Source organism: Cavia porcellus, unplaced genomic scaffold (assembly GCF_034190915.1).
Source record: "Cavia porcellus strain 051 isolate PalLab524CR breed Dunkin Hartley unplaced genomic scaffold, mCavPor4.1 scaffold_10, whole genome shotgun sequence".
NCBI classification, from domain to species: Eukaryota; Metazoa; Chordata; class Mammalia; order Rodentia; family Caviidae; genus Cavia; species Cavia porcellus.
The window spans coordinates 28,379,271-28,392,335 of NW_026947493.1; the positions used below are offsets into that span (position 1 = coordinate 28,379,271).

General features: G+C 36.3%; 1 protein-coding gene across 5 annotated transcripts in view; it reads right to left on the bottom strand.

The window, feature by feature from the left end:
• Positions 1 to 452: 452 nt before the first annotated feature.
• The window catches only part of Ptprg (protein tyrosine phosphatase receptor type G), a 671,458-nt gene continuing 658,845 nt past the window's right edge, over positions 453 to 13,065 (bottom strand). For all 5 annotated transcript variants that reach the window (XM_003480132.4, XM_063257832.1, XM_013143912.3 and 2 more), the window contains 2 exons: positions 5,315 to 5,450; positions 453 to 4,780 (listed from right to left, as the gene is read on the bottom strand). In XM_003480132.4, the coding sequence (XP_003480180.2) occupies positions 4,634 to 4,780; positions 5,315 to 5,450 (283 nt within the window). In that variant the 3' untranslated portion in view covers positions 453 to 4,633. The remainder of the gene's footprint in view (positions 4,781 to 5,314; positions 5,451 to 13,065) is intronic.

Consider the following 13,065-nt stretch of genomic DNA (forward strand, 5'->3'; position numbering starts at 1 on the left):
TCTGAAAATGTCAGAATTCTCTCAAAGTAGAAACACCTGTTTTGATCATACAGAGAGATTCCAAGGATTCTCCAAGTCTTCCCATGATATTCATCCCAAATAATAAATGATAAGAGGGAGAAGTCACCAGAAATGTGGTTGACAGGCAGGAGAGAATTCTTTTTACAGTTTAGCAGCACAGTCATAAAGGAGATGAAGTTTGATTCAATATACTGATAAATCCTTGTCATCGTTTATTCTTTAAATTAGGAAGAACACTGATAAATTGAGCCAGCACAGATATTTCTTTTTGGTTTGTTACTTGCATAAAGATAAATACTAATATTCATTTTACTACGGTGAAATGAAGACAGAATGTATTCATGTAGATACTGATGTGATCTGTTTGGGGGAAACTAGTATCTGATTTTACTAACCACAGTTATTTTCACAGAAATACTCGTACTAATGAATACATCAAAAACCATACTTTATTTTATGTATAGCAATACAATTTACATATTAAATAACACTATAATAGAATGATTCGATATAGTTTTAAACAAAAGAAAAAAGGGAAAAATTTCAGGTTACAAAACCCTTCCCTCCCCAACAAATAAAAAAAATTACTTTTTCCAAAGGGGTCAATGTGACAAATGTATTCAGTGACTAATTATGCCTAACTCCTATTGCACAAATGGTCAGTGGAATTAAAAAGAAAGCCCAACTGTCACAATCACTGACTCAAAGAAATAACACACGTTCGATTCTTTCAGAATGCAAAGATGGTTCTTGCTATTTCAGTACACGGAAAGTTGAATTCACATACCCACCACAAAAAGCAAAAAAAAAAAAAAGGAAACAAAAAACCAAGAAAACTATGATGGAGTTGAAACTAGAAAAAAATTAGCTTTATATGAAAATATAAAATTCTATGATTATATACCATAGATACAAAGTTCCCAGAAGATGCTTACCCAAGCAACAAAATATTTACAGTTTTAATGATTTTATCTGTTTCAGAATGAAGTCAAAGAAATGTGACTCAACATGAAAGCTGAATTCTTTAGAAACAATGGCTGCTTGCTAGTTTCAAATGTCCTAACAAAAAGGAGTCACTACCCCAAATGTTGGAGAGTTGCGACATTTTATAAAATTGACTGTCTCCTTTTCTGGAGATGTTTCTTAAAACTCAAGATATTTTTCTTGAAATTAATTATCCTCTGTAGAAAATGCTCCTCTTTGCAAAAACTTAACAAAAAATACTAAAAACAATTTAACAGCTAAGACAAATAGAGGCCAGATTTTTTTTTTAATAATTCCTCCCTATTTCTGTAGCATGCCTTCTTTCTAGAGACAAGTAAAGCCAACATTATATGTTAAATGGCAACTAAGGAAAAGGACAAAGGGTTAAATGAAATTATAGCTCCTAAAAAAAAAAAAAAGAAAAGAAAAAAGCAGGCATTTTTCCTTTCATATAAAAATCCAGTGGCACCATCTGAACAGAAATTTTAGAATTGAAGTGCATTTTCCAGTATAACCACTAAATTCTTAAGATAACTACATTTTTATTATTTTCTCTTAAATTATGTTTGGGTTCCTTGTTCTTTTTTTGCTTAGAATTAGAACTATGTATCTTTGGTAAATTGGCGCATATATTTTAATTTTAAATATAGTGTATGTGCATTTAAGAAAAGTCATATGAAGGCAATTGTGCTGTCATTATAAAACAGTTAAGGTTCCTGATTGATTGCAGTGTCACTCTGGGCTAAAAACTCCAACAGCCATACCTGGAACACTATAATTTTTCTTTGGCCTTACTGGACTTTTCTGCTTGAAATGGACTGTAAATGCTTCACTGGGTGAAAATTAGGAAGAGCAAGTCATCTTATTCTTCTTGAATGTGAGAAATGAACTGTTTAACTATAAAAGATGGCATCATGGCTAAGGGGTATAAGAACTCTCATGGCAACAAGATGTCCTTGATGTTCAGCTTAACCACCTGTCCTGATCACAGCAGTTCAGATTTGTATGATGTGTGCACTCTGCTTACCTAGAGATAAATCCATACAGCCACCTTATTTTGTAAAACTGCACATGTGGACTTGAGATAGTTACTTCCTTTCCCCATGAATGCAAATGATAATGACATCACTAGAAAATTATGGAGTTTTTATGTCTCAAAGAAAATACCATTTTTGGAATTCTGCCTCTGGGAAGATGCAAGCATATGTTTTGCTGGCAATGCATAATAATAGAAGGTTATGCTCTGTGGTGAAAGCAAGCAATTGCTCAACATCACTCCTTTGTGAAGGGTGTCTGGATCATTTTGGCAAGATGGGCCAATAGCAGCTGCTCATTGCTCAGTGGATTAGGATCTGTAGATTTTGGATCAAACCCAAAATCTTAAAGAGAACTTCTAAGTGACCTTTATTATGTTTTATCCTATTTACTAGCATTCTTTCTTCCTCATCACTCACACATTTGTGTAAGAGACAGTCACAGGATTCAGAGGATAAGCATTTCCATGAATTGAACCCTCTATAGATAGCACACGAGGGAACACTTGAAACACGAGCTGCAACTCAAAATTTTACTTCTGAATCTCAAAGACACTGTGCTATCTATGGAAAAGCATTAGTTGATTTCTCTCAGGTGCACAGCATCTACATGTCTACTTAACTGACAAAAAACCTAGCTCTTGCCTTTCCTTTCCTGATACCTATTAGCTTGAGCAGCTACAGGTCTCCTATGACCAAGCTTTTCTTGTGCAAGATAGAGCATTACTTCTGGTAGGAGCTGTTGGGTTGAAATGGTGTCTGTGTCATCTGGCATGTGTAGCTTGACAAACCTGCTTGCTTGAATGGCTTTTCTTAAGCCTAGCCTACACAGTTCATGAAAAGCAGACTGTTTCATATAGTTGAATCTGTGTGATGAAAAGATGAGGATAACCTTCATAGTTCATGGAAACTCAGCAGACCTTGTTAGTGCATTCGCCTGGGGTCCCTTTCTCCTTAGTAACTCTGGACCTCCAGAATCACACAGACAAATGTCATGGCAGCCACCCAACCCTCCGTGCTTACTGTCACTCCTGGTTTCATGTCTACACAGAAAGTATGACAGCAGCCACTGTAGCCTTTTTGTTGAAGTGTTTTTGGCATAAACACAGGCTAAACCCTGTTTTTTTTATAGGGGTTGTTCCAGTGATAACAGAGGTTACCCAATAAAAGAAAACATGCAATTGCAGTAAAATATCTTGGCAAGTAGGTTGTATTGCTAATAAACTCTGAGTCCTATTTCCTAATTGTCCCATTCTGTACTGTAGAGCAAATGCCTCTACAAGTAACTGCCTGAGCCTCTCTCTGATGATTTACGAGCCTCTTTCACCAAGGTTTATCTGTTCTTTATGCTTAACTACACAAAAGTGTTGAGAACTATCTCCTTTTAAAAACTACTTGAAAATGTAGATACCACCTTTTACTTAATTTTTAAATTTCTTAATTCTCTCATTATCAAGATTTGTTCACGTTGGAGTTTCAATGGTCCCAAGACTTTCACTAATGCAGTATTTTGAGTTTAAATTTAAGAAGAATCAATGAATGAAATTAAGAGATTCATTAGGAAATATTTGGCCGAAAGGGAGAGAAAAGAATATAAACTATATAGGTAGACTTTATTAGGTTGCTATATAAGTAGTGGGGAACTTTTAGAGAACTAGTTTCAAGAATATAAACCTAGAAAAATCTTCATTCTCCTTCCTTCATTCTCTGTGAGGCATAATGTTACAAACCAAGAAGTACTACCAAGGATTAAGTACTAGCAGGGATTAACTAATGGATTTATAACTGAGTTATGTAAAATATTCACATCTTTCTATTATAAAAGATAGCCCTGGTTTTAGGGGATAGCTATTTCAGAGAATAAAATGTAAATAACACACACTGTCCACATAGCTACTGTGAAAGCTGTAATACAGAGTTATCCTTTATTTTGATGCAATTTTAAAAGCTGTGAATATAACTTTGTAACTATAAGAGATGTTTACATGAAGCAACTCAAGCCTTAAGTTCCTAATGGATCTCTTAACCATTATAAATGGAAGTGTATCAAGGCCATGATGGTAAAAGACCTTCTTAGTAGTTCCCAATAGCCTGCTATTCTATAAAAGAAGACAATGCTCATCCACTTTAGAAGTACAGAAGTCATACAGCATTGAACAGTGCCTAAAAATGGGAGGGGAGGACTAAGGAAAAGTACATTGCCTGCTAGTAGAATGTAACTGCTTTAGCAATAGTAATAAAATCAAGATTTTATTATCATAACAAAGACCTTTACTGTACTGAACTGAAAGGTAGCATGAATGTTGTCATGGAATGTCACATTGGGATTTGCTTTAGTAATTAGATTATAGGCAGTAACACTGATCATATAGTGCAAACTAGATAAAATTGTATTTCACCATGTGAAATGAACAGAGGTGCAAATGCTCGGTAGGATACCATTAAGACATAAAATGGCAAAAAATAAATATCAAAACTTTTATCAGTGTAAAAAAGTAACTGGGTTATCGTATAACCTAGAGTCTGGCAAAAAAGGCCTCAAAAAGTTCTCAGTCTTCAGAAGTCTACAAAGAAGTGCGCTTTCAGAAATCCAGTCACACTAGAGACTCCATACTCTCCGCAGGATCTGATTCATCTGCAATTAGAACAGCACCATTTTTGTCCACTGCCATGGGGCCATTTCCATTTTCTTTAGTGCTGACCAAGCTGAGCATTGCTTTATAGACAAACTGGTATTGTTCCTGAAAAACAGGAGGACGAGTTTGAGCCACAGAACAACACAGTTATCTTACTCTATGAAAATACCAATGGAAAATGGAATTGTGAAAAAATTACTAGAGAGACAGGAAAAACAAATGTTATCTAAGAGACATTAAGAAAATCACTTAAATCTTATATAATTATGATCCACAGGTTCTTTGTATTCATTTGGTTTCTCTTAACATGGACGCAGTCATCATTGATAGCCCACTAAGAATGAAATATCTGCATGTTATAACCAGAGAACTCTAGACTGTAAAGCACAATTTTTCAATTGCAGCACATTTTGGACCAGATATTTCTATATTGTCAGGAGCTATCTTATAGATGGTAGGATATTTAACAGTATCTCTGGCTTCTTCTCACTAAATGCTAGAATACCCATTGTCTTCTGCAGCTATGACAGACATGGCCAAATGTCTTCTGGGAGACAAATCACTCTCAGTTGAGAACTTCGGGGATATACTGTATGAAAGCATAATAACACAGGTTTTAAATGTCAGCAAACTACTTACAATGTCTGTGAATACTCCCGGTCTCATAAGATTGATCATCTTTGCAACCTGGAAAACATCCACCGCATTTTCATTCTCTAGTTGCTGGGACAGGGTGGTAAGGGCACATAACATTCCTGCTGAGACTGCTCCATACCTGATGGAAGAAAATAAAAGATGCAGTTACAGATTTCATGAGGGACTGAATATACTAGAATGAAATCACTTAGAAAATAAGTAGACTACATTCACATCTGTTCTAGGAGATAAAAGTGAATGAAATGCTGGACAAGAGGGATTTGTAAACTTGCATAGAGGTAACATTTGTTTATGATGTGAACTCTTCCAACTGCTTCAGCAGACGCATAAGGTGATCTCTAATATGAAATGAGAGCTTCAAAGGTAGCTTTGGTTTACTAATACATCTGGTGTTGGGGATGAACTAGGAGGTATGGTAGGAAAAATCAATAGGGAAACTTGAATCATGGGCTCGTGAAAAAGTAGCAAGGAGCAGACGTCTCTGAACAGAAGTTTAAAACTATCTCAGATAGGTAAACTGAACTTACAAATAGGAAGGCTAAAAATGGAAATGTAGGGTCATGCAGTAGATAATATTTTGTTTAACCATAATATTCTGATTATCCCATAAAATCATGATGGAGCTGAAAATTCCTATGCCTAGTAATGTCTCATCTGTAACAACATCTTACTACAGCTCAGCAGTCAGGTGTCTGCGGTGGTGCTGGTATACAGAAATTCTCTCTGTGCCATTCATGTGAAAGTATACAGCACATAAGGTTAGGTAATACTCATATCTGTCCTGTAGGTTTGTGTGTACTCTGTGGTTTGTCCAACAACAAAGTCACCCAGGGGTGCATTTCTTAGAATTTACGCTTATCATTAAGAGGCAAGTGATTCTATACAGCTCTGAATGAAACAGAGTTTTTTCTTGTTCTTCTAGATATTCTGAGTTTACTAATTTTATTTATTATATTTAATTATTCATATGGATATTATTCTCGTTTTGATGTAAAGGAGAGGATCTGATTTTTTTTTCAAAAGATAAGTGATTATTCCAGCATTGGTTACTGAATACTTTGATATATTATAAATTTCTTTCTTTTCTTTTTTTCTCATGCTTGGCCTCACACATGCTAAACACTTGCTCTGCCCTGAGTTCTGTGAATTATATTTTTCCGCCCACATACGCAGTTATTCCCAAATACCTCTCACCTTCCACCCCATTGCATCCTGCTTCATAAAAGTTTTGAAAGCAGAATTTCAAAAACAAAAGCTGTTAGCTTTTTGATTAGGTTACACTGATTACATAGATGAATTTCAGAAAACCCACATCTTTTCAGTCTTTCATTTTCCCCTTCATAAGTATGTCTTCCTCCACTTATTCAGATCAGGTATAGAATTTTTTTCATAGTCGTCACTGATTCCATTTCAAGCTTATTGCTAGGTACTGCAGAGTTTCTGTTGATAGATACAAATGTTACTTATTTTCCTGTGCAAACTTGTGTCCAGCCACAGAAGCGAACTCTGATCTAATTCTGATGACTTCTGGGTTCCGTGTGTACTTGACCTACCTATTTATCTGCCGATAAAATAGCTCTGTCTGTTTACTGCTTACTCTTCTGTGTTTTGCTCTTACTGCTATGACTATTACCTAAATAGTTCTTATGTACTCGCTGTGAGAGCAAGTATTGTTTCATTCACAGTCAAGCTTCTGAGTTTCCAGTATGAAATGCTAATATGAGCTGTAGGCAAATAATGGTTATCAGGTTAAAGAGGATGCTTCCTAATTTTGTTCCCTAACAGTATCTGGGTGGGTCATGGATATGTGTTATTTTTTTTATGTACGTTCTATCTTCTATTGATTGTTTTGGAAATCTCTTTAATCATATCCTAAATCCATGGATAGATTTTTCATACTGTTTCACCAGAATGTATCACCAGAAACACTCTTTTATCTGGTGTGTAATTCTCTTAATATGTTGGGTTTTAGTGTGCTAGATTTTATTAGACAATGTATTTTATGTTTCTATATCCATATCCAAAAATAAGATTGGCCATACTTTTCTTTAGCGCTAGATGTGACTGTTGAAATCGGTTGTGATAAGTTTTTGGCTCTATATATTGTGTAGATGGAGCCTTACTCAGGATGCGGTGGGCCTTACGATTTAAAAGACTCATTCTTTTTGTAACTATTATCATGTACTTTTCTCCTAGTGATGTTTCAGGCTGCCTGCTAGGTATGTAACATGTACCATCTTAGCCCTCCCAATAACCTCAACAGTATGTAGTACTACTATCTCTACTTGAGGTTGAAGAAGCAGTACATTGACGTGAAGTAACTGGCCAAAGTCTGATAGTGAGACTAAAGCTCAACTTTGAGCTCATACACAGATAGATAGTTTAGTACAGAGACTGGCACATACCATGTGTGCAGTACATTTTACCGTGCCTCTTGTCTAAGCTTAAAAATTTATTAGTACAGAATTTTAAGTAATGTCAAATGTTTAATTCTTTTGAAATATTGTTTTTTGCTTTAGATTACAAAAAATGTTAAACATACATAAAAGTACATGAGTATATTAACTCTCATGTAGCCATCATTCAGTTAGAACAAGCATCCTGTTCATCTGAAGACAAAACTGCATTATTGGCAGGTAAAGGTGTAGCTAAGTACACATAGAACCCAGAAACCATCAGAATTTGAACAGAGTTCTCTTGAGTTGAGTGAAACCCCCAAATATTTTATTCATAATTATTTTAACTCTCTACAAGATAAACATTATAAAAATAAACACTGCCAAATATGGTTGTGCACACCTATAATCCTAGCACACTAGAAAGCTAAAGTAAAGTGGTTTGAAATTTAAGCCTGGACAACTTATTGATTTAGTGAGACCCTGTCTCAAAAAATAAAAGGGCATGTAGCTCAAATGTGAAGCGTCTGGATTCTTCTCCAGTATGGAGAAGAAGGATTGTTACAACTAAATAGAGGAAGAATTTTTGAATGTTTTAACTGCAACTACCAAAAAATATTTTCTCCTTTAATCTATGCCTTTTCTAATTGTTTTCATATTTTTTAAGGTTGTACTTATTATTACTCAAAATTTGCTATCTCCTTGTTCCCATTTCATCATGATATGCCTTTATTTTTAAATTTCTTATATATCTTGTAGATTTATTTATATCCTTTTTCTGGTTTTGAACGTTGAAAGCTTTGCTTATTTTTCAACTTCAATATGTGCCGTTCAGTCTATAAGTTTTTTTCTAAATATAGTGTGGCTCCATAGCAACAGGTGTAAAATGCAGTGACTTCATCATCATGAAGTCTTCAAAGTCTTAAATATTTGGCAATTTCTAGTTTTGGTTGCTTCTTAATCCTGTGAAGTATTCATGAATCATTCTACATGTAATGACTTCAATCTCTGAACATAAAGATTTGAGTTATTGTTCTTTCTAATACTACTGTATTGTGATTAGCAAGTGTGACCTTGTTTGTATGACACCCATTTATAAGGAATCTACTGAAATTCCACTTTTGGTTACTTTACATGAATTAAAGCATTTGTGTTTGATGGAGACCATAGGTCTCTCCCTACAGATTCACTCAGGTGCAGACTACTTTATATTACTGTTAGATCGGGGTGTTCACTTATGGTATTCAAATCTTGTCTCTGTATGTTACTTTTCTAAAGCTGATCAGATTGTTCAATTTAAGAGCTGACTCTCATTTCTTCCTCTCTTTCACCTGTTAGTTCTCTGAGGACCAGCTCTCAAACATATACTGAAACTTTTGTATCGACCTTTACTATCCCACTTTACTTCAGCTCTGCATATAATATTATTAGCCCAACTTCCAGGTATTTAATTTCTCGGGTAATAAGAGATATGCTCAACAAATATGGTAATTGTTTAAGTAAAGAAAAATTTATCACAGTAAAATACACATTGGCATTAATCCCCGTCAGCATTCTCCATGTTGCTTTGAGGACATTTATCTCATATTGTTGCTGCTTTCTGAAGCAGTTGCGGAAGTCCTCTTCCATGTCTTTAGTGGTAGTGTTGTGGCTGCCCTCGTGTCCTGGATCCATTCAAAACCTTTACCTTGCACGGTCATTTTGGCTTTGGTAAGAGGCAGAAGTTGCATGGTACCAGATCCAGTAAATAAGGTGGATGAGGACACAAGAGTATTTCTGTTTGACAGAAATTGTTTTTATTCAGTTCAGGGCATCAAGGCATCCACAATAGGCACAAATAAGAATACTCATGAAAGAGATCTTCCACAACTGCTTCAAAGAGTGGCAAGGGTGCTGAGCTGAGTGTGTTCAAAGGCAGGGGAATGTTCTGGAAGGGATTAATGGCAATATGTCTTTCACTGTAAAAAGTTCAAAAATTTATATATTCATTATATTTGTTAGTCATATGTGTATGTATATTTTTCCATTCTTAGGCTCTATTTTTTATATTTTAAAGAGAAAAAAACAGTGAAACAATTTCAAAACAGGTTGAATAATAATAATTAATACATGGTATATTATTATCTTCATAGTTGTTATTCAGAGTACAAAATGTAGGCATGAAATATTGTCTTTTAGGCTTCACTATATAGATTCTAAAGTGTTTCATTAAAATCTTTTAGATCACTTGAGCTTGTTGCAATTGTAGTTGTAATTGCAATCTTAAGTCTTGATTTAGTTTTTTTTTTAATTTTATTTGAGACTTCCGGGAGAACATGGCAGACAGATAACAGCAACTACCGGAGGCTCTCTGAAAGACTTGGCTCAAAAGCCAGGAATGGTGTGGACTAAGGACACATAAGCGGGTGGAGATATGCTCTGCTGACTCAGGAACGAACTGGGCTGAGAGAAACCAACTTGGAATGCAGTCCTGGTGCTAAAACAGGAACAGAAAAGCCTCGGTGTGGAGGCTGGACTCAGCGCCATTGGAAGCCACGATTTGGGTTTCCCGCTGCGCAGCGGCTGGCTGCCTCTACAGCGGCTCAGCAAGGAGAGAGACGCGCGGAAGCTCTGAGAACGGCAATCTGCGAATGGAGTCGAAAACAGGATGGGCAGGGAGGCGTGCACTGACTTGAGATGAGTGAGAGAAACTGACACTCTACCACAATTTGACACCAGCGGAGGACTTTCTGGGTCCAAGCAGTCCTTCGGGAGCAGGGCGCAGTGGCGACTCCAGCCACACATCCTCTCCGGCGGGATTGGTGAAAAGTGCCTGGTCTGCGTGACGCTGCCGGCGGACCCGGTAGGCTGTCCCAACCCAGATCCTAGAGCCTGATGGTGGCCAGGAGGGGAGACGCGTAGGCTGCCTGGTCCGTAACTCCCTGGTGCTCAGCGGTGAGCGGGAACACCTAACCGGCGCAATTCAATCAGGCTGTGGCTGACTGGGAGAGAAGCTGGGCCTCTTATATAAGCTTGCATATATAAGGAACAGAGAATATGGGAAGAGGCAGCAACAAGAAAGGCTCCTCGGCCCCCAATTCTGAGAAACAGGCAATAGCAGACACCGCACCAACAGACATAAAGCGCCATATAGAGAGCCTCATAGACCAATTCAGGAATGAAGTTATCAACGACCTGAAGCTAGAAGTATGCAGAATAGTTAGAGAAATGGTAAGCACCACCCAAGAAAAAACAGATGGTGGAATGGAAGAACAGAAAAAGAGGGGAGAATTGTTTGATGGAGAAAACAGAGAAAGCATAGAATACGTGAAGCAGGTTCAAAGGGACTACCAAGATACTAAGAAGTCTATTGAAGACTGGCATAACAGCTTGAAAGAAACTAAGGACAGACTATCTGAACTGGAGGGCAGACTTGTAATATGGGAGAATGAAATGAAAAACTTCTTAAAAATAACAAAGAAACAAACAGCAATAATACAAAGACAAGAAGATGATAAGAGGATCCATAACTTAAGGATTAAGAACATAAAAGAAGAAGTAGGGACACAAACAAGTGAACTACAAAAGCTACTCACAGAAATAATCCAAGAGAATTTTCCTAATTTAGCAAAAGGTAAAGATACTCAGATGTATAAGGCATACAGGACCCCAGCCACCTACAACCCAAACAGAGCAACACCCAGGCATATAATAATAAAAATTCCAGAAATTCAATACAAGAACAGAATATTAAAAGCTGTCAGAGACAAGAAACAGACCACTTACAAAGGAACACCCATCAGAATTACAGCAGATTTCTCTGCACAAACCATCAAATCACGAAGAGCATGAGGGGAAATAATTCAAGCTTTGAAAGATAATAATCTTCAGCCAAGATTGAGATATCCTGCACAACTGTCCCTGGAAATTGATGGAAAAATAAGGTGCTTCCAGGATAAAGAGGAACTGGGGGAATTTGCAACCACCAATTCAACTCTACAGAGAGTATTGTAGGATATTCTAAAAAAAGAAAAATACACAGAATCCAGAAATAGTGGCGGGGAGGCCACAACGAATGGAGCAGAGAACAAAATGAAGAAGACAAACTGACAGCTACTGACAGAAAAAGAGCTCAACGGAAATGAGGCAGAGAAGATTGGATGATAGGAACAGCTATTTTGGAGAAAATGACATCTTAATAGGTAATACTGATTTAGTATCATCTTGTTTTGAAGTCTCATCTAGCTTTTGTCCTTCTGTCTCCAATGGTCTAAATAGGTTGTATCTTACTGGATTTTATTATGTACGATAGTATGAGCAAAAACCTTTTAAAGACAAGGAGATTATACAGAAACCATTGTTCATTTTCTGTTAGTCGATTCTAAATACTTTGTAATGCTGTCATTCTCTTAAATGGTTTTACATTGTTTTGATATACTTAGTGCTACAGTATACGAAGTTGTACTCAAGGATTTCAAGGAAAGAGACAATATGGTAACTACTTTTAGGTTAGGATTATCTGGTGGTGAAACACTATTCTGCTTAAACGGTTATGTTTTGATCTGCGCTGTTTCGTTGTTATGCCCTCTTTTATCTCAATCTCCACTCCATTATTTACTTTTTTATCTTTACCCTTTTAATTAAAGGAAAAAAAATAGCAGGATATATTATAGTAACCCACTTTGACTTTCCATTACCTTGATTGGAAGCCCTGTATTACTCTCACCATCTGGTTTTTAACTGATGTTCCCCTATTCTGTTTTGCTGGATAGTATCAGGTTCGAAAGTTTAGGCAGCTGTGAAGATAATGAGATTCAGTATAACGCCCATTCTCGTTGACTTTTATCTACTTTTGAAGGCCTACAATGTCTCCAATGTTTTGGTTTTGTCGGTTTTATTCTTTACTGTTTTGTTCAATTGTATTATAACTAACGATATAGGCAATTCTATTAGAGATAGCGGGAGGCATTATGGTAACCATTGTTGATCACCTTGTATTATGTTTTTACATTATCTATTATGTCCACCCTTTTGACTTGACTGATTCTGTTCTGTTATGTCACATTTGGTTTTACTCTCTTCCAAAAAAGTAATAAGAACCGTGGGAGCAATGAAACCCAAAATGTGTAATAGTCATGGTACAAAAGAGAGGAAAAGAAAGTGCTCCAAACTATATAACGGCATGTATATTTAAGTGTATAAGATAGAAAATGATATAACAGAGTTTTATTGGATCAATGAACAGAACTGTTTGCAGTATCATTAATGGAATGTCCACTTTACAAGCTTTAATTTTGTGACTTGAACGATTATTTCTAAGATGACAATATGTAATCCATTAACTAGTGATTTCCTACT